We start from the raw sequence: 26,350 nt of genomic DNA on the forward strand, positions 1-26,350 counted from the left end.
AGACACATCCACTTCCGAGGCAGGAATCGAACCTGCGACCATAGCAGCAGCGCGGTTCCAGACTGTAGCACCTAGAACCGCTCAGCCACAGCGGCCGGCGATTTTAATACAATTTTTGTAATTATTTACAGTACTGGCCATTGAAATTGCTACACCACATAGTTGATGTGCTACAGACGCAAAATTTAACCGACAGGAAGAAGAGCCTGCCGGTGTGGCCGAGCGGTTCTAGGCGTTTCAGTCTGGAACCGCGCGACCGCTACGGTCGCAGGTTCGAATCCTGCTTCGGGCATGGATGTGTGTGATGTCCTTAGGTTAGTTAGGTTTAAGTAGTTCTAAGTTCTAGGGACTGATGACCTCAGCTGTTAAGTCCCATAGTGCTCAGAGCCATTTGACAGGAAGAAGATGCTGTGATATGCAAATGATTAGCTTTTCAGAGCATTCACACAAGGTTGCCGGCGATGGCGACACCTACAACGTCCTGACGTGAGGAAAGTTTCTAACCAATTTATCATACACAAACAGCAGCTGACCAGCGTTGCCTGGTGAAACGTTGTTGTGATGCCTCGTGTAAGGAGGAGAAATGCGTACCATCACGTTTCCGACTTTGATAAAGGTCGGATTGTAGTCTATCGCCATTGCGGTTTATCGTATCGCGACGTTGCTGCTCGCGTTGGTCGAGATCCAATGACTGTTAGCAGAATATGGAATAGGTGGGTTCAGGAGGGTAATACGGAACACCGTGCTGGATCCCGGCGGCCTCGTATCACTAGCAGTCGAGATGACAGGCATCTTATCAGCATGGCTGTAACGGATCGTGCAGCCACGTCTCGATCCCTGAGTCAGCGGATGGAGACGTTTGCAAGACAACAACCATCTGCACGAACAGTGCGACGACGTTTGCAGCAGCATGGACTATCAGCTTGGTGACCACGGCTGCGGTTACCGTTGACGCTGCATCACAGACAGGAGCGACTGCGATGGTGTACTCGACGACGAACCTGGGTGCACGAATGGCAAAACGTCATTCCTTCGCATGAATCCAGGTTTTGTTTATAGCATCTTGATGGTCGCATCCGTGTTTGGCGATATCGCGGTGTACGCACATTGGAAGCGTGTATTCGTCATCGCCATACTGGAGAATCACCCGGCGTGATGGTATGGGGTGCCATCGGTAACACGTCTCGGTCTCCTCTTGTTCGCATTGACGGCACTTTGAACAGTGGACGTTACATTCCAGATGTGTTACGACCCGTGGCTCTGCCGTTCATTCCATCCCTGCGAAACCCTACATTTCAGCAGCATAGTGCGCTACCGCATATTGCAGGTCCTGTACGGGCCTTTCTGGATACAGAAAATGTTCGACTGCTGCCCTGGCCAATACATTCTCCAGATCTCTCACCAACTGAAAATGTCTGGTCAATGGTGGCTGAGCAACTGGCTCATCACAATACGCCAGTCACTACTCTTGATGAACTGTGGTATCGTGCTGAAGCTGCATGGGCTGCTGTACCTGTACACGCCATCCGAGCTCTGTTTGACTCAATGCCCAGGCGAATCAAGGCCGTTATTACGGCCAGAGGTGGTTGATCGGGGTACTAATTTCTCAGGATCTATGCACCGAAATTGCGTGAAAATGTAATCACATGTCAGTTTTAGTATAATATATTTTAGTATAATATATTTGTCATCTGAATTTCTTCTTGGTGTAGCAATTTTAATGGTCAGTAGTGTAGATTCTCCTGGGCTCATTTTTACAGTTCTTTTGTTAGGTACGTTAGTTTAGCATGTGACATCTACATCATTTTCGAGAATCGGTGAGATGTTTTTCATAGTGTCTGCAATATGTCATTCAGAATGTAGCCGATCAGCAGCTGCTCACAGCCAGCGTATTCCATTCCGTGCATTTCTGTACGCAGCATAATCCCACTCCTCATACGTGAACTACTTCCTCTTTCGGGAAATAAACCCGTTTCTGCTGCTTTACCTCAGTAAGTAATGATAGTAGTACCATGTGGGAGAAGTATGGTCAAACGTGTACCAACTAGTGTGTGTAATTTACTCACCTCTCATTCATACAACGGAGCTTATAAGAGGAGGAAAAAACACCACTTACCATGTGTTCGAATGCGAGAGGAACCAACAGCTGTGAGACGTGAGTTGCACTGAGTGAGACCAGCTGCGCCAAGTCTCTCCAGAAGTTGGAGAGGCGTCCCAGGTAGTCCGCTGCGTGGGCCTGCAGTTCTGGACAAGACAGGTCAGCGGATCAGATTTCTGGAGAACAACAGCTTCCCACTTTCCGCCTTCACCAGATCACAGAGTGTATGAAAGTAGCACTTACTTTTTGAAAGTAGATCAACATGCACTGCCAGTAAACATAGGAGTTCCAATATGGACACCTTGATCAGACCTTGCAATGCTCATACTCCACTGACACATTTAAAGAACACATCACGCAGAGTGAGAGGGGTACTCTCACCTAGCGTAGATTCAGCCCTAAAAATTCTTCGTACATTGCCTAAGGGTAGAAGTATCATCCTACGTGAAGAAGTGGAAATATGCAGCTACATCAAAAATGACCCACACGATGTGCTCACGAATCAGGCAGATTTAAGAAATAAGAGGTATATACACAGATCAAAAAAAGATTTGCATCACCTCGGTTCCGAGAGTCCCAGAACCTGTACAGAAAATAGGAATAGAGATCAACATACACATCATTTCCGCCCTTTTTATTGCTCATGAAAACCACACGTTGCATGTTGTAACACCTTACAGCGAGAACTTCGGAGGTGGTGGTCCATATTGCTGTACACACCAGTACCCCTAATGTCCAGTAGCATGTCCTCTTTCATTGATGCATGCCTGTATTCGTCGTGGCATAGTGTCCACAAGTTCATCAAGGCACTGTTGATCCAGATCGTCCCACTCCTCAACAGCGATTCGGCGTAGATCCCTCAGAGTGGTTGGTGGGTCACGTCGTCGGTAAACTACCCTTTTCAATCCATCCCAGGCGTGTTCGATAGGGTTCATGTCTCTAGAACATGCCATCCACTCTAGTCGAGCTATGTCGTTATCCTGAAGGAAGTCATTCTCAAGATGTACACGATGAGGGCGTGAATTGTCGTCCATGAAGACGAATGCCTCCCCAATATGCTGTCAATATGGTTGCACTATCGGTCAGAGGATAGCATTCACGTATCGTACAGCCTTTATGGCGCCTTCCATGACCACCAGCGACGTACGTTGGCCCCATATAATTTCGCCCCAAAAGAGCAGGAATCCTCCACTTTGCTGCATTCGCTGTACAGCGTCTAAAACGTTCAGCCTGACAAGGTTGCCTCCAAACACGCCTCTGACTGTTGTCTGGTTGAAGGTATATGCGACACTCATCAGTGAAGAGAACGTGATGCCAATCCTGAGCGGTCCATTCGGCATGTTGTTGGGCCCATCTGTACCGCGCTGCACGGTGTCGTCGTTGCAAAGATGGACCTCGCCACGGATGTCGGGAGTGAAGTTGTGCATCATGCAGCCTATTGCGCACAGTTTGAGCTGTAATACGACGTCGTGTGGCTGCAAGGAAAGCATCATTCAACATGGTGGCGTTGCTGTCAGGGTTCCTCCGAGCCATAATCCTTAGGTAGCGGTCATCCACTGCAGTAGTAGCCCTCGGGGGCCTGAGCAGGCCATTCATCGACAGTTCCTGTCTCTCTCCATATCTCCTCCATGTCCGAACAACATCGCTTTGCTTCACTCAGATATGCATGGACACTGCCCTTGTTGATAACCCTTCCTGGCACGAAATAACAATGCGGACGTGATCGAACAATGGCATGTCTGAACTACAGACAACATGAGCCATGTACGTCCTTCCTGGTGGAATGATTGGAACTGATCGGTTGTCGGAACCCCTCTGTCTAATAGGCGCTGCTCATGTATGGTTGTTTACATCTTTGAGTGCGTTTAGTGACATCTCTGAACAGTGAAAGGGACTGTGTCTGTAATACAATATCCACAGTCAACGTCTTATCTTCAGGAGTTCTGGGCACTGGGGGATGCAAAACTATTTTTGACGTGTGGAGAAAATTTCAAGTCATTTTTATGTGCTAATAATAGAAGATAACAAACATGAGGATGTGTAGTTTGGCTACCTGACTTTGACTTTACTGATAAGCAGAATCGTATGTATGCTGCTTTTATAATATGAGTAGTCCTTCTGACGTTTCCAATGAGTTGTATTGTTTTACATGAAAACAAGGAAGAATCATGTGCTCTCACACACATTTTTATATTTAGTATGCCTTTATTTTAACATAACTAATATATTTTAGTAATTCAGCAAAAAATTGTATGGGATGTTTTTCAAGTGGAACTGAAATAGCCCTCTCCAGAGTAAACATTCTAAGGAGCATGGGAATGTATGACTACGTTTACACATGTATGATACATTACATATTAGTAGTACATTTTACAATTAGATGGTGGTATATATAATTTTCTGTAATTTGTTGGAAGTATCCCAACACACATTTTTATCTTAGTTCATTTTCCTTTTTTTTTATTCGTCTGTTGGGTCTGTTCATGTAGGACAGTTGTCGTGAATGCCCTTTATGCTCTTGTGATGTTAGTCTGCTACAATGTATAAACATGTAAAATGATATGTACGATTATTATTGCCATGTGTTAATGAGCATCCAAGCTCCTTTAAGTCTCTGAGCGTAGGTACCATACGTTCTATTACGCCCTATCATAATAAATTAATTGCTTATGTCATCCCCTTACACCATATGGTTTTATTATGGTAGAGAATGCCAAATTCTGTTAACGAATGTAAACACGATCTTAAGATACTCTGATATAAAACGTTTACTGTTCAGTGTACAATCGCTGACAAGAGCAAAGTGCAAACGAGCTGTGAATATGTTCCCGCGCCAATTGCCTCATTTGTCACGTAAAGAGTGTGCATGAACGGTGATTTAATAGGATCCATGTTAATGATGTTAACACTTGTAACAGTAAATGTAGTTTATGCCATTTTTACAGTACTCACGCTCGTTTAATGCTGACGTATTCTGACTCAACATACAGATACTATGATGAGATATATACATGTCAGAAATTCGTAAATTTTCATATCTACTTGACACAGTGTAAGTGACGTGTTGTTTTGTTTTTAGCATTTTTTTAGTATTGCATTGTATTGTATGTTCATCGAAGACCTAGAAACGACGGAGAGGCTCCGTCCCCGCCGCAGCCACACTCGTCCACAACCCCACGACGACTACCGCAGTCCACTTCACCCCTCCGCCGCCCCACACCGAATCCAGGGTTATTGTGCGGTTCGGCCCCCGGTGGACCCCCCCAGGGAACGTCTCACACTACACAAAAGTAACCCCTATGTTTGCGTGGTAGAGTAATGGTGCTGTACGCGTACGTGGAGAACTTGTTTGCGCAGCAATCGCCAACATAGTGTAACTGAGGCGGAATAAGGGGAACCAGGCCGCATTCGCCGAGGCAGTTGAAAACCGCCTAAAAACAAGTCACAGACTGGATGGCTCACCGGACCTCGACACAAGTCCGCCGGGTGGATTCGTGCCAGGGACCAGGCGCTCCTTCCATCCCGGAAAGTCGTGCGTTAGACTGCACTGCCAACCGGGTCGGCTTTGTATACTACTGCCATATAAATGTCATGGTAGTGCCATTCTATCCTTTATGCCACGTGATAATGGGCATACGATTGAAACTGTAGTCGTGAAAATAACTTTTACAGTCAATAGCTGCTATGAGACTTTTTAAAAAAAATCATACTTCATTATTTTTTATGCCTGGTTGTTGTTGTTGTGGTCTTCAGTCCTGAGACTGGTTTGATGCAGCTCTCCATGCTACTCTATCCTGTGCAAGCTTCTTCATCTCCCAGTACTTACTGCAACCTACATCCTTCTGAATCTGCGTAGTGTATTCATCTCTTGGTCTCCCTCTACGATTTTTACCCTCCACGCTGCCCTCCAATGCAATATTTGTGATCCCTTGATGCCTCAGAACATGTCCTACCAACCGGTCCCTTCTTCTTGTCAAGTTGTGCCACAAACTCCTCTTCTCCCCAATTCCATTCAATACCTCCTCATTAGTTATGTGATCTACCCATCTAATCTTCAGCATTCTTCTGTAGCACCACATTTCGAAAGCTTGTATTCTGTTCCTGTCCAAACTATTTATCATCCATGTTTCACTCCATACAAATACTTTCAGAAACGACTTCCTGACACTTAAATCTACACTCGATGTTAACAAATTTCTCTTCTTCAAAAACGCTTTCCTTGCCATTACCAGTCTACATTTTATATCATCTCTACTTCGACCATCATCAGTTATTTTGCTCCCCAAATAACAAAACTCCTTTACTACTTTAAGTGTCTCATTTCCTAACCTAATTCCCTCAGAATCACCCGACTTAATTCGACTACATTCCATTATCCTGGTTTTGCTTTTGTTGATGTTCATTTTATATCCTCCTTTCAAGACACTGTCCATTCCGTTCAACTGCTCTTCCAAGTCCTTTGCTGTCTCTGACAGAATTACAATGTCATTGGCGAACCTCAAAGTTTTTATTTCTTCTCCATGGATTTTAATTCCTACTCCGAATTTTTCTTTTGTTTCCTTTACTGCTTGCTCAATATACAGATTGAATGACGTTGGGGAGAGGCTACAACCCTGTCTCACTCCCTTCCCAATCGCTGCTTCCCTTTCATGTCCCTCGACTCTTATAACTGCCATCTGGTTTCTGTACAAATTGTAAATAGCCTTTCGTTCCTGTATTTTACCTCTGCCACCTTTAGAATTTGAAAGAGAGTATTCCACTCAACATTGTTAAAAGCTTTCTCTAAGTTTACAAATGCTAGAAACGTAGGTTTGCCTTCCCTTAATCTTTCTTCTAAGATAAGTCGTAAGGTCAATATTGCCTCACGTGTTCCAATATTTTTACAGAATCCAAACTGATCTTCCCCAAGGTCGGCTTCTACCAGTTTTTCCATTTGTCTGTAAAGAATTCGCGTTAGTATTTTGCAGCTGTGGCTTATTAAACTGATTGTTCGGTAATTTTCACATCTGTCAACACCTGCTTTATTTGGGATGGGAATTATTATATTCTTCTGGAAGTCTGAAGGTATTTCGCCTGTCTCATACATCTTGCTCACCAGATGGTAGAGTTTTGTCAGGACTGGCTCTCCCAAGGCCATCAGTAGTTCTAATGGAATGTTGTCTACTCCCGGGGCCTTGTTTCGACTCAGGTCTTTCAGTGCTCTGTCAAACTCTTCACGCAGTATCTTATCTCCCATTTCATCTTCATCTACATCCTTTTCCATTTCCATAATATTGTCCTCAAGTACATCGCCCTTGTATAAACCCTCTATATACTCCTTCCACCTTTCTGCTTTCCCTTCTTTGCTTAGAACTGGGTTTCCATCTGAGCTCTTGATATTCATACAAGTGGTTCTCTTTTCTCCAAAGGTCTCTTTAATTTTCCTGTAGGCAGTATCTATCTTACCCCTAGTGAGATGAGCCTCTACATCCTTACATTTGTCCTCTAGCCATCCCTGCTTAGCCATTTTGCACTTCCTGTTGATCTCATTTTTGAGTCGTTTGTATTCCTTTTTGCCTGCTTCATTTACTGCATTTTTATATTTTCTCCTTTCATCCATTAAATTCAATATTTCTTCTGTTACCCAAGGATTCCTACCAGCCCTCGTCTTTTTACCTACTTGATTCTCTGCTGCCTTCACTACTTTATCCCTCAGAGCTACCCATTGTTCTTCTACTGTATTTATTTCCCCCATTTGTGACAATTGTTCCCTTATGCTCACCCTGAAACTCTGTACAACCTCTGGTTTAATCAGTTTGGCCAGGTCCCGTCTCCTTAAATTCCCACCTTTTTGCAGTTTCTTCAGTTTTAATCTACAGTTCATAACAAATAGATTGTGGTCAGAGTCCACATCTGCCTTTGGAAATGTCTTACAATTTAAAACCTGGTTCCTAAATCTCTGTCTTACCATTATATAATCTATCTGATACTTTCTAGTATTTCCAGGACTCTTCCATGTGTACAACCTTCTTTTATGATTCTTGAACCAAGTGTTAGCTATGATTAAGTTATGCTGTGTGCAAAATTCTACCAGACGGCTTCCTCTTTGATTTCTTTCCCCCAATCCATATTCACCTACTATGTTTCCTTCTCTCCCTTTTCCTACTCTGGGTGATACTTTAAAAAAATTCATCCTTATGAGAATTTACTTTCAGTACAGAAGAGACATATGTTCAGTGAAGAATGGTCTGAGTAGATGATGTGTTCAACGGACGTGCACGTTCAAATTATGGGCATTTTTCTGAGTTTGTAAAAGATCGAATCTTTGGCACAAAGGACTTAAGAGTATCAGACTGAGAGATGACACTGACATTTGGCTGTAGGGCAACAACTACAGGAAGTGTAGTGACGAGTTGGGGTAAACACGGTGGTGAGAAGATCACTAACCATCAGAAACAGATTGATGGAGTCTGGGTTGAGACATGTACTTGCCGTATGTCGTTTACCACTGTGTGTAGAGCCAGAGTCAGCTGGGACACTGAGTGGCTATCTGTGGCGTTCAGCGGCGGCTGTCGCTTTTGTCTGTGGCGGCCAGGACGACCTGGTGAGAGGTCGAGGGAAGCAGCGGTCTTCGAGATACATGTCTCTACAGCTCTCAGAAACAAACAGAGCCTAGGAAGAAGACTTGCGATGGTCAAATTGTGTTGAAGGCATATGGAACAGTCCCTTGGAATTTGGAAAACTGTTGAGAGATATGGAAACCAAACTATTATTGCAATTGGTTTGCAGACTCTATGGTTCTGGAGAGGTACAGTCACAATCTTGGGAAATCACCATCCACGAAATTCTGAAGATTCCAAGGGCAGGTAAGCGCGAGAACATTCGCACAATCAGCTCAAGAGTTCTTGCACTCAAGTTGCTGTAAGGATATATGTATGAGGAGGAAACGAAGACTGAGAAAGTGCTACATGACGATCAGTTTGGTTTTAGGAAAGGTAAAGGAACTAGAGGGGAACTTCTGAGTTTGTGATTGATAATTAAAGCGAGAATTAAGAAAAATCGAGGCACGTTCGTAGGATTCGTAGATGCATAAAAATCATATGACAATATGAAGTGGTGCAAGATGTTCGAAACTCTTCCGAAAATGGGTGTAACCTCCATGGAAAGAAGCGCAATATCCAGTACATGTGTCAACCAAGAGGGTAAAATAAGAAGACCAAGAACAGAGAGCTTAGATAAAAAAAGATGTAAGACATGCATGCAAACTCCCTCGCTATTCAATCTGTACATTGAAGAAGCAATGATGGGTTTGAAAGAGAGGTTCAGAAGTGGAATTAAAAATCATGTTGAAACGCTATCAGTGATAAGAATAGCTGACGACATTGCTGTTCTCAGTGAAAGTGAGAAATAACTATGGAATGGAATGTCGTGTGGATAGGGCTTCCCGTCGGGTAGACTTGTCGCCTGGTGCAAGTCTGTTGAGGTGAAGCAACTCCAGCGACTTGCGTGTCGATGGGGATGATATGATGAGGATGACAAAGATAACACAACACTCAGTCCCTGAGCTGGGAAAATCTCCAGCCCAGTCGGAAATCGAACCCAGGCCCCTGTGCAAGACATTCCGTCACACTGACCACTCAGCTATCGAAGTGGACAGAAATAACTGTAGGACCTATTGAATAGAATGAACAGTCTAACGAGTACACTCTATAAACTGAGCCTAAACCAAAGAAAGACTAAATTAAAGAGGTGTAGCAGAAATGAGACTAGTGATCAACTTAATGTCAAAATTGTAGACGAGCTTCAAGACGAACTGAAGGAATCTTGCTTGAGAGCAAGAAAATTCACAAAGGACAAATTAAAGTGGACGTAAGAAGTAGACCAGAACAATCAAAGAGGGCATCCCTGGCCAAAGGAAGACAACTAATGTCAAATGTCGGTCTTTGCTTGAGGACGAGTAACTGAGAATATAAGTTTGGAGCACAGAATTATATGAAAGCAAATCATTTAAAATCGAAACAGAAGAGAATCGAAGAGATTGAGATGTGTTGCTACAGAAGAATGTTGACAATTAGATGGAATGATAAGGCAAGAAATGAGGAAAATACAGAACACGTTGGTAGGAAGATGGGACAGCATTTTCTTCATGGTCTTGCATTCTTACTGTTGCCTCTTCATTCTTGTACGTATTGTATATCACCCATCTTGCACTGCATATTGTTCTTATTTTTCTCAGTATTTCGAACAGCTTGCACAAATTCACATTTTTTTGATGCTCTTTCTAGGTCTACAAGTCTCATGGATGTGTCCGTTTTTCAAGTTTTGCTTCCCTTATCAACCGCAATGTCAGAAGTGCCTGTCTTTTGCACCATTACCATTGTGACAGCCAAAATGATCGTATCTATTATGTCCTATTTTCTTTTCCATTCCTCTGTATGTATTATTCATGTCGACAAATTGCGTACATGAGCTGCTATGCTGATTATGCAATAGATCTCGTACATATCTGCTCTTGTTGTCTTCAGGATTGTGTCTAATTGTATATTTCCTGTCATGTATATTCTAGACTCCAGCTTGAGTAGTTCTTGGTTGACACTCCTCCCCAGTGATTTCGGAAATTGCGAAGGTATCTCTTCTGCCTTCCAAAAGCTGCGTTATCCTCTGGCTCTTATATGGGACCTCCAATGTCTTCAATTGCTATTTTCATTTCTTCTTCTGTCAAGTCATCAGACCAGTTCTTCACCTCATAGATGCTACCAGTTCACCGTTTACATCCACCCACACTCTCCTCTGCATTTAACAGTGGAATTCCCATTGCACTCTTAATGTTGACCCCCCCCCCTTTTAATTACATCAAATTTTCTTTTGAGTATTCTGTACTTTCAATCAGTCCTTCAGACTCTTTCTTCACATTTTTCCAGCAGCCATTTCACTTTGGTTTCCCATGTCTCCCTTGTTACTTCTTTCGGAAATGACTTATATTGCTGTATTCCTGTCTTTCTCTGAATGTTGTTCACTTTCTACATTTGTCGATCAAATGAAGTGTTTTTTCTGTTTCCCAAGGTTTCTTTTCCGTTACCTCCTTATATCTATCTTTGTTTGTCCAACATCCATGATGTACTTTTTGTAGATATCCATTCCTGTTCAGCTGAACTGTCTACTGTGCTGTTCATTAAGGAAGTATCTACAGCCTAAGAGAAATTCAGACTTACTTCATGATTGCTCTGCACTTCAGTGTCCCACTTCGTTCCACATTTTTCTTCCAGACGATTCTCTTAGACTTCAGTCCACTCTTCATCGCTACTGAATTATCTGAGCTTATATCTGCTCCTGCATATGCCTTAGAGTCCAATATCTGTCTTTAGAATCTCTGTGTGACCATGATGTAACCTACCAGGAATTATCCTGAGCCTCAATCGTTTTCCAAACATATCTCTCGTGGGGAAGCCAGTGCTTTCGATAGCTGGCGAGGGTCGCCAGTTAAAACAAAGAACTACAGAGCGAGAGAGAGGGACTTCCCCTCCCTTCCGCTCAGCTTCAAGGCCAAACCCTGTGTGTGATCATGCTTGTTTGTGTGGCAGCCAGCAACTGCTGTACATAAATTTTTGATATTTTTATAATTATGTAATACAGGAGGGGTGATTTCTGATTAAGAAAGAAGGATGAGATCTGAGAGAACGAAGAAGTACTGGGCTGACAGGAAACTGAAAAATTATTTGTATAAAGTTGGCTAGAGTGGTCTAATGAAGGCCATAAAATGTAAATAATAATAATAATAATTATTATTATTATTTTATTTGATAAAAGAAAGGCGAAGAAACATGTAAAAGTAATGTATCTACAGCTTGAAACAATTGCTTCAGAAATGAATGTTTTATGTTGTTTTACATCTGTATGAATTTAAAGATGCATACTTACAGTTTTTGTGGTTTGTGTATTCTGATATAAAGCGTAACATATACAATTTATTAAAGTCCATACATTTATTTCTGACACAGTGATAAAACCTGCTACAGTCAGAAAATCTTACAACTGAAGTTCATTTTATCACTGATGATGAAATCAAAAGTTGTGCATGTCCCTTCAAGACAAACATGTGTTCATTTCTGTATCGACTGTTATTGTTGCTGTTGTAGTATAATTATTATCACTGCATGCTGGGGGTATACTATATGTGTTGTAATGTTGACTGACTAGGAATGTCAGGTTATGTGTAAGAGAACGTATAAATGGCCAAATTTTAGAAAGTGAGGGAAACGTGTTCATTTCTGTATCCACTGTTATTGTTATTGCTGTTATTATTATTATTAGTATAATTATTATCACTGCATGCTGACTGTGCACTATATGTGTTGTAATGTTGACTGACTAAGAATGTCAGGTTATGTGTAAGAGAACGTATAAATGGCCTAATTTTAAAAAGTGAGAGAAACATGTGTTCATTTCTGTATCCACTGTTATTGTTACTGTTGTTGTTATTAGTAGTAGTAGTATAATTATTATGACTGCATGCTTGCCGTGTACTATACGTGTTGTAATGTTGACTGACTAATAATGTCAGGTTATGTGTAAGAGAACATATAAATGCCCTAATTTTAGACAGTGAAATAAATGCATGTAAAACTAAATAAATGAAGAAAATGTGAAAAAAATCCGCTATTGTTTGTAATCCACTTTAAAGTACACTACTGGCCGTGGCTACACCACGAAGATGTCGTGCTACAGACGCGAAATTTAACCGACAAAAAGAAGATGCTGCGATATGCAAATGATTAGCTTTTCAGAGCATTCACACAAGATTGGCGCCAGTGGCGACACCTACAACGTGCTGACATGAGGAAAGTTTCCAACCGATTTCTCATACACAAACAGCAGTTGACCGGCGTTGCCTGGTGAAACGTTGTTGTGATGCCTCGTGTAAGGAGGAGAAATGCGTAACAACACGTTTCCGACTTTGATAAAGGTCGGATTGTAGCCTATCGCCATTGCAGTGTATCAAGGTCGGATTGTAGCCTATCGCGATTGCAGTGTATCGTATCGCGACGTTGCTGCTCGCGTTGTTCGAGATCCAATGGCTGTTAGCAGAATATGGAATCGGTGGGTTCAGGAGGGTAATACGGAACGGCGTGTTGGATCCCGGCGGCCTCGTATCACTAGCAGTCGAGATGACAGACATCTTATCCGCACGGCTGTAACGGATCGTGCAGCCACGTCTCGATCCCTGAGTCAACAGATGGGGACGTTTGCAAGACAACAACCACCTGCACGAACAGTTCGACGACGTTTGCAGCAGCATTGACTCTCAGCTCGGAGACCACGGCTGTGGTTAGTCTTGACACTGCATCACAGACAGGAGCGCCTGCGATGGTGTACTCAACGACGAACCTGGGTGCACGAATGGCAAAACGTAATTTTTTCGGATGAATCCAGGTTCTGTTTACAGCATCTTGATGGTCGCATCCGTGTTGGGTGACATCGTGGTGAACGCACATTGGAAGCGTGTATTCTTCATCGTCATACTGGCGTATCACCCGGCGTGATGGTACGGGGTGCCATTGGTTACACGTCTCGGTCACCTCTCGTTCGCATTGACGGAACTTTGAACAGTGGACGTTACATTTCAGATGTGTAACGACCCGTGGCTCTACCCTTCATTCGATCCCTGTGAAACAATACAAAATGTACAACCGGGGGTACCCGTGGTCTAGGGGTAGCGTCTTTGATTCATAATCAAAAACGTCTTTGGTCCCGGGTTCGATCCCCGCCACTGCCTAAATTTTGATAAATAATCAGCATTGGCGGCCGAAGACTTCCGGCATAAGAAGTCAGCCTCATTCTGCCAACGGCCTTGTCAAAGAGGGCGGAGGAGCGGATAGAGGTTCAGGGCACTCTCTTGTCCTAGGGGTGGGAAATTGCCCCTAAAGGCGGAAGAATCAGGAATGATCAGCGACATGAGGATGCAGAAGGCAATGGAAACCACTGCATTAAAGACACGTAACGTGTATCCACAGGACATGTGTCCTGTATTTGAAGAAGTGTCATGATGATCTCTCCATTGGCAAAAGATTCCGGAATAGTCCCCCATTCGGATCTCCGGGAGGGGACTGCCAAGGGGGAGGTTACCATGAGAAAAAGATTGAATAATCAACGAAAGGATAACGTTCTACGAGTCGGGGCGTGGAATGTCAGAAGCTTGAACGTGGTAGGGAAACTAGGAAATCTGAAAAGGGAAATGCAAAGGCTCAATCTAGATATAGTAGGGGTCAGTGAAGTGAAATGGAAGGAAGACAAGGATTTCTGGTCAGTTGAGTATCGGGTAATACCAACAGCAGCAGAAAATGGTATAACAGGTGTAGGATTCGTTATGAATAGGAAGGTAGGGCAGAGGGTGTGTTACTGTGAACAGTTCAGTGACCGGTTTGTTCTAATCAGAATCGACAGCAGACCAACACCGACAACGATAGTTCAGGTATACATGCCGACGTCGCAAGCTGAAGATGAACAGATAGAGAAAGTGTATGAGGATATTGAAAGGGTAATGCAGTATGTAGAGGGGGACGAAAATCTAATAGTCATGGGCGACTGGAATGCAGTTGTAGGGGAAGGAGTAGAAGAAAAGGTTACAGGAGAATATGGGCTTGGGACAAGGAATGAAAGAGGAGAAAGACTAATTGAGTTCTGTAACAATTTTCAGCTAGTAATAGCGAATACCCTGTTCAAGAATCACAAGAGGAGGAGGTATACTTGGAAAAGGCCGGGAGATACGGGAAGATTTCAATTAGATTACATCATGGTCAGACAGAGATTCCGAAATCAGATACTGGATTGTAAGGCGTACCCAGGAGCAGATATAGATTCAGATCACAATATAGTAGTGATGAAGAGTAGGCTGAAGTTCAATACATTAGTCAGGAAGAATCAATACGCAAAGAAGTTGGATACGGAAGTACTAAGGAATGACGAGATACGTTTGAAGTTCTCCAACGCTATAGATACAGCAATAAGCAATAGCGCAGAAGGCAGTACAGTTGAAGAGGAATGGACATCTTTGGTGGCATTAAAAGCAACGGTGGTAATATTAAGAGTGCAACGGGAATTCCACTGTTAAATGCAGAGGAGAGAGCAGATAGGTGGAAAGAATACATTGAAAGCCTCTATGAGGGTGAAGATTTGTCTGATGTGATAGAAGAAGAAACAGGAGTCGATTTAGAAGAGATAGGGGATCCAATATTAGAATCGGAATTTAAAAGAGCTTTGGAGGACTTACGGTCAAATAAGGCAGAAGGGATAGATAACATTCCATCAGAATTTCTAAAATCATTGGGGGAAGTGGCAACAAAACGACTATTCACGTTGGTGTGTAGAATATATGAGTCTGGCGATATACCATCTGAGTTTCGGAAAAGCATCATCCACACAATTCCGAAGACGGCAAGAGCTGACAAGTGCGAGAATTATCGCACAATCAGCTTAACAGCTCATGCATCGAAGCTGCTTACAAGAATAATATACAGAAGAATGGAAAAGAAAATTGAGAATGCGCTAGGTGACGATCAGTTTGGCTTTAGGAAAAGTAAAGGGACGAGAGAGGCAATTCTGACGTTACGGCTAATAATGGAAGCGAGGCTAAAGAAAAATCAAGACACTTTCATAGGATTTGTTGACCTGGGAAAAGCGTTCGACAATATAAAATGGTGCAAGCAGTTCGAGATTCTGAAAAAAGTAGGGGTAAGCTATAGGGAGAGACGGGTCATATACAATATGTACAACAACCAAGAGGGAATAATAAGAGTGGACGATCAAGAATGAAGTGCTCGTATTAAGAAGGGTGTAAGACAAGGCTGTAGCCTTTCGCCCCTACTCTTCAATCTGTACATCGAGGAAGCAATGATGGAAATAAAAGAAAGGTTCAGGAGTGGAATTAAAATACAAGGTGAAAGAATATCAATGATACGATTCACTTATGACATTGCTATCCTGAGTGAAAGTGAAGAAGAATTAAATGATCTGCTGAACGGAATGAACAGTCTAATGAGTACACAGTATGGTTTGAGAGTAAATCGGAGAAAGACGAAGGTAATGAGAAGTAGTAGAAATGAGAACAGCGAGGAACTTAACATCAGGATTGATGGTCACGAAGTCAATGAAGTTAAGGAATTCTGCTACCTAGGAAGTAAAATAACCAATGACGGACGGAGCAAGGAGGACATCAAAAGCAGACTCGCTATGGCAAAAAAGGCATTTCTGGCCAAGAGAAGTCTACTAATATCAAATACCGGCCTTAATTTGAGGAAGAAATTTATGAGGATGTACGTATGGAGTACAGCATTGTATGGTAGTGAAACATGGACTGTGGGAAAACCGGAACAGAAGAGAATCGAAGCATTTGAGATGTGGTGCTATAGACGAATGTTGAAAATTAGGTGGACTGATAAGGTAAGGAATGAGGAGGTTCTACGCAGAATCGGAGAGGAAAGGAAAGGAATATGTGGAAAACACTGATAAGGAGAAGGGACAGGATGATAGGACATCTGCTAAGACATGAGGGAATGACTTCCATGGTACTAGAGGGAGCTGTAGAGGGCAAAAACTGTAGAGGAAGACAGAGATGACTGATGACCAAAAAAAAAAAAAATGTACTACCGCATGTTGCAGGTCCTGTACCGACCTTTCTGGATACAGTGGATACAGAAAATGTACGACTGCTGCCCTGGCCAGCACATTCTCCAGATCTCTCACCAATTGGAAACGTCTGGTCAATGGTGACCGAGCAACTGGCTCGTCACAATACGCCAGTCACTACTCTTGATGAACTGTGGTATCGTGTCGAAGCTGCATGGGCAGCTGTACCTGTACACGCCATCCAAGCTCTGTTTGACTCAATGCCCAGGCGTATCAAGGCCGTTATCACGGCCAGAGGTGGTTGTTCTGGGTACTGATTTCTCAGGATCTATGCACCCAAATTGCATGAAAATGTAATCACATGTCAGTTCTAGTATAATATATTTGTCCAGTGAATACCCGTTTGTCATCTGCATTTCTTGTTTGTGTAGCAATTTGAATGGCCAGTAGTGTATTTAACATGAAAAACAGAGCAGCAATATGTGCAGGTAAAGCGTCAATCTCATGCACATATGTGTTCAACATTATTTAGCGATATTATAGTACTGATATTCTGCATCAGTTTTACAAGTATACTCATCTGCAGCAGCGTGTGTGTGAATATACACTGAAGCAGCTAAGGAACTGGTATAGGCAATGAGTATTCAAATACAGAGATATGTAAACATGCACAATACGGCGCTGCGGTTGGCAGCACCTACATAAGACAAAAAGTGTCTGGCACAGTTGTTAGACCGGTTACTGCTGCTACAATGGCAGGTTATCAAGATTTAAGTCAATTTAAACGTGGTACTATAGTCGGCGCACGAGCGATGGCAGCAATGAACTGGGGATTTTCCTGTACGATCATCTCACCAGTATGCCGTGAACATGAGGAATCTAGTGAAACATCAAATCTCAGATATTGCCGCAGCCGGAAAAAGATCCTGGAAGAACGGGATCAGCGATGGATAGGATCGTCCAACGTGATAGAAGTTCAACCCTTCCACAAACTGCGCAGGTTTCAATACTGGGCCATCAACAAGTGTCTGCATGCGAACGACCCTTTAACGAAACATCATCGATACGGGCTTTTAGAGCGGAAGGCCCCCTCGTGTTCCCTTGATTACTGCACGACAGAAATCTTTACGCCTCGCCTGGGCCCGTCAACATCTACATCTACATCATACTCCGCAAGCCACGTAATGGTGTGTGGCGGAGGGTACCTTCGGTACCACTATCTGATCCTTCCAACCCTGTTCCACTCGCGAATAGTGCGTGGGAAGAATGATTGTCGCTAAGCCTCTGTATTGGCTCCAATTTCTCTAATTTCTCCTCGTGGTCAATGTGCGAGATATATCTGGGGGGAAGTAATATGCTGCCTGATTCCTCCTGAAATGTGCTGTCCCGAAATTTCAGTTGCAACTCTCTCCGTGGTGCACAACGCCTCTCTTGTAACGTCTGCCAGTGGAGTTTGTTCAGCATCTCCGTAACGCTCTCTCGCCAGCTAAACGACCCTGTGACGAAACGCGCCGCTCTTCGTTGGATTTTCCCCGTCTCTTCTATCAGTCCTACCTGATAGGGATCCCAGATAGATGAACAATACTCGAGAATCGGGCGAACAAGCGCTTTATAAGCCACTTCTTTCGTGGATGAGTTACATTTCCTTAAGGGGGTGTAGGACGTCAAACGGGCCGACCTGGAGCAGGAGAGGCACCACAGGACATTTTAATTTCTACTGTCTATACTTTTACAAATAAATTCATCAAACTTTGTCAGCATGACCAGGAAGCATTGAGGACTCACACTCATAGCAGTGGAAGTTCAAAAATGTAGCAAAATACCTTTTTTTTACATGTGAAATTTCATCAGTTTTTCACTTACTACTGGCTGCATTTGTTTCTGTAGGTACACTTTTCTTCCTAAGTAAGAGAGATTCTTCGATGAATTTTGCACAGCATACAAGCAGTACTTAGAGGTGTATGAAACTCTAGAATTTTCCAAATCTATTAAAAACTGTGGTAAAAATTGAGATAATTAACTATACAATTTGAGTTTTTTCTAAACATGAAGTTTAAAATGTAACAGTTAATTCATTTTTACATAAATTAAATAAACTCTAGAGTTTTATACACAAGTAACTATAGTTTGTGTGCTGTGCAAAATTCATCGAAAAATCTCTCTTACTTAGGAAGAAAAGTGTACCTATAGCAACAAATGCAGCCAGTAGTAAGTGAACAAATGATGAAATTTCACATGTAAAAAATGTATTTTGTTACGTTTTTGAGCTTCCACTGCTATGAGTATGAATCCTGAATCCTTCCTGATCATGCTTTCAAAGTTTTATGAATTTATTTGTAAAAGTATAGACAGTGGAAATTAAAATGTCCTGCGACGCCTCTCCTGCTCCAAGTCGGCCCGTTTGACGTCCTACCCCCCTTAAGATTCTTCCTATGAATCTGAGTGTGGTGTCTGCTTTTCCCACTATCTGTTTTATATGGTCATTCCACTTAAGGTCGCTCTGGATAGTTATACCTAGATATTTTATAGCTAAACGCTGTCTCCAGCTGTCATCAATAGTGTAGATGTACAGTAGTGGATTTCTTTTCCTATGTAATATGTTACATTTATTTACGTTCATCGTCAACTGTCGGAGTCTGCACCATTCATCAGTTCTCTGCAGGTCGTTCTGCAAATTCTTACTTTCTTCTGGCGTTGCTACTTTGGTTTAGACAACTGCATCATTTCTGAAGAGCAAAGAGCGTCCGACGCTTACTACTAGATCATTTATATATATCATAGCAGCAACGGTCCTATAACGTTTCCCTGTGGTACTTCGGATATTACCTTTAATCTGTCGATTTAGTTCCGTTAAGAGCGACGTGTTGAGTTGTATCTGCAAGAAAGTCTTGAATCCAATCGCACGTCTGCTCCAATACTCCGTAAGCTCGTATTTTTTTCATTATAGGGCAATGCGGGCCTTTGTCAAATGCCTTAGTGAAATCAAAGAACACGCCATCAACCTTAGCGCCGTTGTCCACTGCGCTGTGGACCTCATGGAGGAACAGAGCGAACTGACAAGGGAACCTCCCCATCGCATCCCCCTCAGATTTAGTTATGAGTTGGCACAGGGGATAGGCCTTGAAACACTGAACACAGATCAATCGAGAAAACAGGAAGAAGTTGTGTGGAAATATGAAAAAAATAAGCAAAACATACAAACTGAGTAGTCCATGCGCAGGATATGCAACATCAAGGATAACCTGAGCTCAGGAGCGCAGTGGTCCCGTCGTTAGCGTGAGCAGCTGTGGAACGAGAGGTTCCTGGTTCAAGTCTTCCCTCGAGTGAAAAGTTTAATTTTTTATTTTCAGACAATTATGAAAGTTCAGGCACTCACACATAATCAACTTCGCTCTCCAAAATTCCAGGAGATGTTCAGATTTGCTTGGACATATGCAGTATTTGACGGTCTACACACGGAAAAATTTGAAAACGTTAAAAACATATGTTTAACAGAGCACAGGGAAAACTGTGCGACTGTGAAACTGTTACATTCATTTGTTGCAGTTTATGTGACACACTCTTATGTTTTCATCACTTTTTGGGAGTAATTATCACACGCATAAGAAAACCTAAATCGGGCAACGTAGAAGAATCTTTTTACCCATTCGCCAAGTGTACAAGTTAGGTGGGTCGACAACATATTCCTGTCATGTGACGCACATGCCGTCACCAGTGTCGTATAGAATATATCAGACGTGTTTTCCTGTGAAGGAATCGGTTGACGTATGACCTTGCGGTCAAATGTTTTCGGTTCCCATTGGAGAAGCACGTCCTTCCGTCTACTAATCGCACGGTTTTGCGGTGCGGTCGCAAAACACAGACACAAAACTTATTACAGTGAACAGGGACGTCAATGAACGAACGGACAGATCATAACTTTGCGAAAATAAAGAAAAACTTTTCACTCGAGGGGAGACTTGAACCAAGGACCTCGCACTCCGCAGCTGTTCACGCTAACCACGGGACCACGGCGCTCCTGCCCTCAGATTGTCCTTGATGTTGCTTATCTTGCGCATGGACTACTCAGTTTGTATATTTTGCTTATTTTTTTCATACTTCCACACAACTTCTTCCTGTTTTCTCGATTGATCTGTGTTCAGTTTTTCAAGGCCTATCCACTGTGCCAACTTATAACTAAATCTGAGCGGGGTGCGGTGGGGAGGTTCCCTTGTGAGTTTCGCAGGATCTCTGTCTGCGAAGTCCATGTTGATTTTCATAGAGGAGCTGTTCATTTTCCAAGAACGTCATAATTCTTGAGCATAAAACATGTTCCATAATTCTACAACAGATTGGCGTCAACGATATGGGTCTATAATTGTGTGTATCTGTCTTACGGCCTTTCTTAAAGCGGGAATGACCTGCGCTTTTTCCCAGTCGTTAGGTACCCTTCGTTGCTCAAGCAATCCACGATAAATTACTGCTAGAAGGGGAGCAAGTTCTTTCGCATAATCTTTATAGAATCTTATAGGTACCTCATCTGGTCATGAAGCCATTCCACTACTCAGCTATTGTAGCTGCTTTTCAATTGATCGGTTGCATCAATATCCGCCATTTCGACGGTCGCACGACGATGGAAAGGGGGGACAGTGTTACGATCTTCCGCGGTGAAACAACTTCGAAAGTGCCGAATTCGGTATTTCGGCCTTCTCTTTGTTATCTTCCGTTTCGGTGCCGGTATGGTCGCTGAGAGAATGAATATATTATTTTGACCCACTGACTGATTTTACATACGACCAAAATCTCTTAGGATTTTTACTCAGGTCGGTTGTCAACGTCTTACTTTCGAAATCATTGAACGCTTCTCTCATTGCTCTCCTTACGCTCATTCTCGCTTCGTTCAGCTTTTGTCAGCTAGGTTTTTACTTCTCTTGCATCTGAGATGAAGTGCTCTTTGCTTACGTAGCACTTTTCTAACACGTCTATTAAACCATGGTGGATCTTTTCTAACCCTTAAAACCTTACTCGGAACATACTTGTCTAAGGCATTTTGAACGACGCCTTTGAATTTTTTCCATTTGTTCTCTATATCTTCGTCCTCATCACCGAATATTTGATGTTGACTGCTGAGATATTCTGGCTTTTCTAACACGTCTATTAAACCGTGGTGGATCTTTCTCATAAAACCTTACTGGGAACTAGTCTAGGGCATTTTGAACGATGCCTTTGAATTTTTTACATTTGTTCCCCACATCTTCGTCCTCATCACCGAATATTTGATGTTGATTGCTGAGATATTCTGAAATTTGTATCTTGTCGCCCTTGCTGACAAGGGAACCTCCCCATCGCACCCCCCTCAGATTTAGTTATAAGTTGGCACAGTGGATAGGCCTTGAAAAACTGAACACAGATCAATAGAGAAAACAGGAAGAAGTTGTGTGTAACTATGAAAAAGTAAGCAAAATATACAAACTGAGTAGTCCATGTGCAACATAGGCAACATCAATGATGGTATAAGCTCGGGAGCGCCGTGGTCCCGTGGTTAGCGTGAGCAGCTGCGGAACGAGAGGTCCTTGGTTCAAATCTCGAGTGAAAAGTTTAATTTTTTATTTTCAGCCAATTATCAATGTTCAGGCACTCACACAATCAACTTCGCTCTCCAAAATTCCAGGACATGTTCAGATTTGCTTGGACATATGCAGGATTTGACGGTCTGCACACGGAAAAATTTGAAAACGTTAAAAGGGAAAACTGTGCGAATGTGAAACTGTTGCATTCTTTTGCTGCAGTTTATGTGACAAACTCTTATGTTTTCATCACTTTTCTTGGGAGTGATTATCACATCCACAAGAAAACCTAAATCGGGCAAGGAAGAAGAATCTTTTTACCCATTCGCCAAGTGTACAAGTTAGGTGGGTCGACAACATAATCCTGTCATGTGACGCACATGCCGTCACCAGTGTCGTATAGAATATATCAGACCTGTTTTCCTGTGGAGGAATCGGTTGACCAACGACCTTGCGATCAAATGTTTTCGGTTCCCATTGGAGAAGCACGTCCTTCCGTCTACTAATCGCACGGTTTTGCGGTGCGGTCGCAAAACACAGACACTAAACTTATTACAGTGAACAGAGACTTCAATCAACGAACGGACAGATCATAACTTTGCGAAAATAAAGAAAGCAGACTTTTCACTCGAGGGCAGACTTGAACCGAGGACCTCTCGCTCCGCAGCTGCTCCCGCTAACCACGTGACCACGGCGCTCCTGAGCTCATATTGTCCTTGATGTTGCCTATCTTGCCCATGGACTACTCAGTTTGTATATTTTGCTTATTTTTTCATAGTTCCACACAACTTCTTCCTGTTTTCTCGATTGATCTGTGTTCAGTTTTTCAAGGCCTATCCACTGTGTCAACTTATAACTAAATCTGAGGGGGGTGCGATGGGGAGGTTCCCTTGTGAGCAAATATATTTTCCTACTTTTCTTAACATTCCTTGTAGGACCCGTTATCATAGATGCTGTCGCAGCCTTATGATCACTGATACATTCCTCTACGTTAACTGATTCGATAAGTTCAGGTCTGTTTGTTTCCAGGAGCTCTAAGACGTTACCCTCCCAAGTTGGTTTTCTAACTATCTGCTCAAGGTAATTTTCGGACAAGACATCCAGAACAATGTCACACGATTCCCTGTCTCTGGCACCGGTTTTGACGGCATAACACTCCCAGTCTATAACTGACAAGTTGAAGTCACCTCCTATTACAACGGCATGATTAGGAAAATTACTAATGGTGTTCTGCAAGCTCTGTCTGGCCCAGCATCCGATTGGACTTACGTAATCAGTGCCGTTTGTTGCATTGTAAAATGTTAATTACATCCGGTGATATTGTAACCTAATGTTGACGCTTGAGTACCACTCCTCCGCTGTTCGATCGTGTGTATCGGAGAGCACCGAATTACGTAGGGGTCCAAAGGGAACGGTGATGGACCTTAGGTACAGAAGAGACTGGAACAGCACATTACGTCCACATGCTAACACCTTCTTATTGGTCTTTTTCACTGACGCACATGTACATTACCATGAGGGGTGAGGTACACGTACACACGTGGTTTCCGTTTTCAATTACGGAGTGGAATAGAGTGTGTCCCGACATGTCAGGCCAATAGATGTTCAATGTGGTGGCCATCATTTGCTGCACACAATTGCAATCTCTGGCGTAATGAATGACTTACACGCCGCAGTACATCTGGTGTAATGTCGCCGCAGGCTGCCACAATACGTTGTTTCATATCCTCTGAGGTTGTAGGCACATCACGGTACACATTCTCCTTTAACGTACCCCACAGAAAGAAGTCCAGAGGTGTAAGACCAGGAGAACGGGCTGGCCAATTTATGCGTCCTCCACTTCCTATGAAACGCCCGTCGAGCATCCTGTCAAGGGTCAGCCTAGTGTTAATTGCGGAATGTGCAGGTGCACCATCATGCTGATACCACATACGTCGACGCGTTTCCAGTGGCACATTTTCGAGCAACGTTGGCAGATCATTCTGTAGAAACGCGATGTATGTTGCAGTGCTCTCCGATACACACGATCGAACAGCGGAGGAGTGGTACTCAAGCGTCAACTTTAGGCTACAATATCACCGGATGTAATTAACATTTTACAATGCAACAAACGGCACTGATTATGTATTTGTTTACATGTTCAGATGTGCTAACAAAACTAACGTGGTTCCATTTAAAAAAACGTAGGTTCGTGTTAAAAACATACTTCCGTGCATTTTTTTATGGTTTGTATTAGCCAATTACACTAGCCCCTCTCCTCACGTTCGGTCTGTGGAATCGATTCGTCAGTATTTGATGTGGTTTACGAAATATATCCAGCGGTAATGTTAGGTGACTCACCCTGTATATGGTGGCGCATTGATCGTGACCGCGCCAAATATCTCACGAAATAAGTATCAAACGAAAAAACTACAAAGAACGAAACTCGTCTAGCTTGAAGGTGGAAACCACATGGCGCTATGGTTGGCCCGCTAGATGGCGCTGCCCTAGGTCAAACGGGTATCAACTGGGTTTTTTAAAATGGGAACCCCCATTTTTTATTACATACTCGTGTAGTACGTAAAGAAATATGAATGTTTTAGTTGGACCACTTTTTTCGCTTTGTGATAGATGGCGCTGTAATACTCACAAACATATGGCTCACAATTTTAGACGAACAGTTGGTAACAGGTTCGTTTTTTAAATTAAAATACAGAAAGTAGCTACGCTTGAAGATTTTACTTAGGTTGTTCCAATGTAATACATGTGTCTTTGTGGCTCTGAGCACTATGCGACTTAACTTCTGAGGTCATCAGTCGCCTAGAACTTAGAACTAATTAAACCTAACTAACCTAAGGACATCACACACATCCATGTCCGAGGCAGGATTCGAACCTGCGACCGTAGCGGTCACGCAGATCCAGACTGAAGCGCCTAGAACCGCACGGCCACACCGGCCGGCGTACCTTTGTGAACTTATCATTTCTGAGAACGCATGCTGTTACAGCGTGCTTACCTGTAAATACCACATTAATGCAATAAATGCTCAAAATGATGTCCAACAACCTCAATGCATATGGCAATACGTGTAACGACATTCCTCTCAACAGCGAGCAGTTCGCCATCCGTAATGTTCGCACATGCATTGACAATGTGCTGGCGCATGTTGTCAGGCGTTGTCGGTGGATCACGATAGCAAATATCCTTCAACTTTCCCCACAAAGAGAAATCTAGGGACGTCAGATCCGGTGAACGTGCGGGCCACGGTGTGATGCTTCGACGACCAATCCACCTGTCATGAAATATGCTATTCAATACCGCTTCAACCGCATCATGTTGTAAGTTCATCGCCATTCTGTCATGCAGTGAAACATCTTGTAGTAACATCGGTAGAACATTATACGCAGGGAATCAGCATACAATGCACCATTTAGATTGCCGTCGATTAAATGGGGGCCAATTATCCTTCCACCCATAATGCCGCACCATACATTAACCCGCCAAGGTCTCTGATGTTCCACTTGTAGCAACCATCGTTGATTTTCCGTTGACCAATAGTGCATATTATGCCGGTTTACGTTACCGCTGTTGGTGAATGACACTTCGTCGCTAAACAGAACGCGTGCAAAAAATCTGTCATCGTCCCGTAATTTCTCTTGTGCCCAGTGGCAGAACTGTACACGACGTTCAGAGTCGTCACCGTGCAACTCCTGGTGCATAGAAATATGGTACGGGTGCAGTCGATGTTGATGTAGCATTCTCAACTCCGAAGGTTTTGAGATTCCCGATTCTCGCGCAGTTTGTCTCCTACTGATGTGCGGATTAGCCGCGACAGCAGCTGAAACACCTACTTGGGCATCATCATTTGTTGCAGGTCGTGGTTGACGTTTCACATGTGGCTGAACACTTCCTGTTTCCTTAAATAACGTAACTATCCGGCGAACGGTCCGGACACTTGGATGATGTCGTCCAGGATACCAGGCAGCATACATAGCACACGTCCGTTGGGCATTTTGATCACAATAGCCATACATCAACACGATATCGGAATTTTTCCGCAATCGGTAAACGGAACACGGGTAATGTATCACGAAGCAAATACCGTCCGCACTGGCGGAATGTTACG

General features: G+C 43.1%; 1 protein-coding gene across 1 annotated transcript in view; it reads right to left on the reverse strand.

Annotated features, from left to right (window-relative positions):
• Positions 1 to 26,350, reverse strand: part of LOC126212729 (uncharacterized) — a 173,109-nt gene that overhangs the window by 58,894 nt on the left and 87,865 nt on the right. Inside the window, exon 4 of the mRNA XM_049940140.1 lies at positions 2,117 to 2,244. Within this exon, the coding sequence (XP_049796097.1) occupies positions 2,117 to 2,244 (128 nt within the window). The remainder of the gene's footprint in view (positions 1 to 2,116; positions 2,245 to 26,350) is intronic.

This window comes from Schistocerca nitens, chromosome 11 (assembly GCF_023898315.1).
Source record: "Schistocerca nitens isolate TAMUIC-IGC-003100 chromosome 11, iqSchNite1.1, whole genome shotgun sequence".
Taxonomy (NCBI): Eukaryota; Metazoa; Arthropoda; class Insecta; order Orthoptera; family Acrididae; genus Schistocerca; species Schistocerca nitens.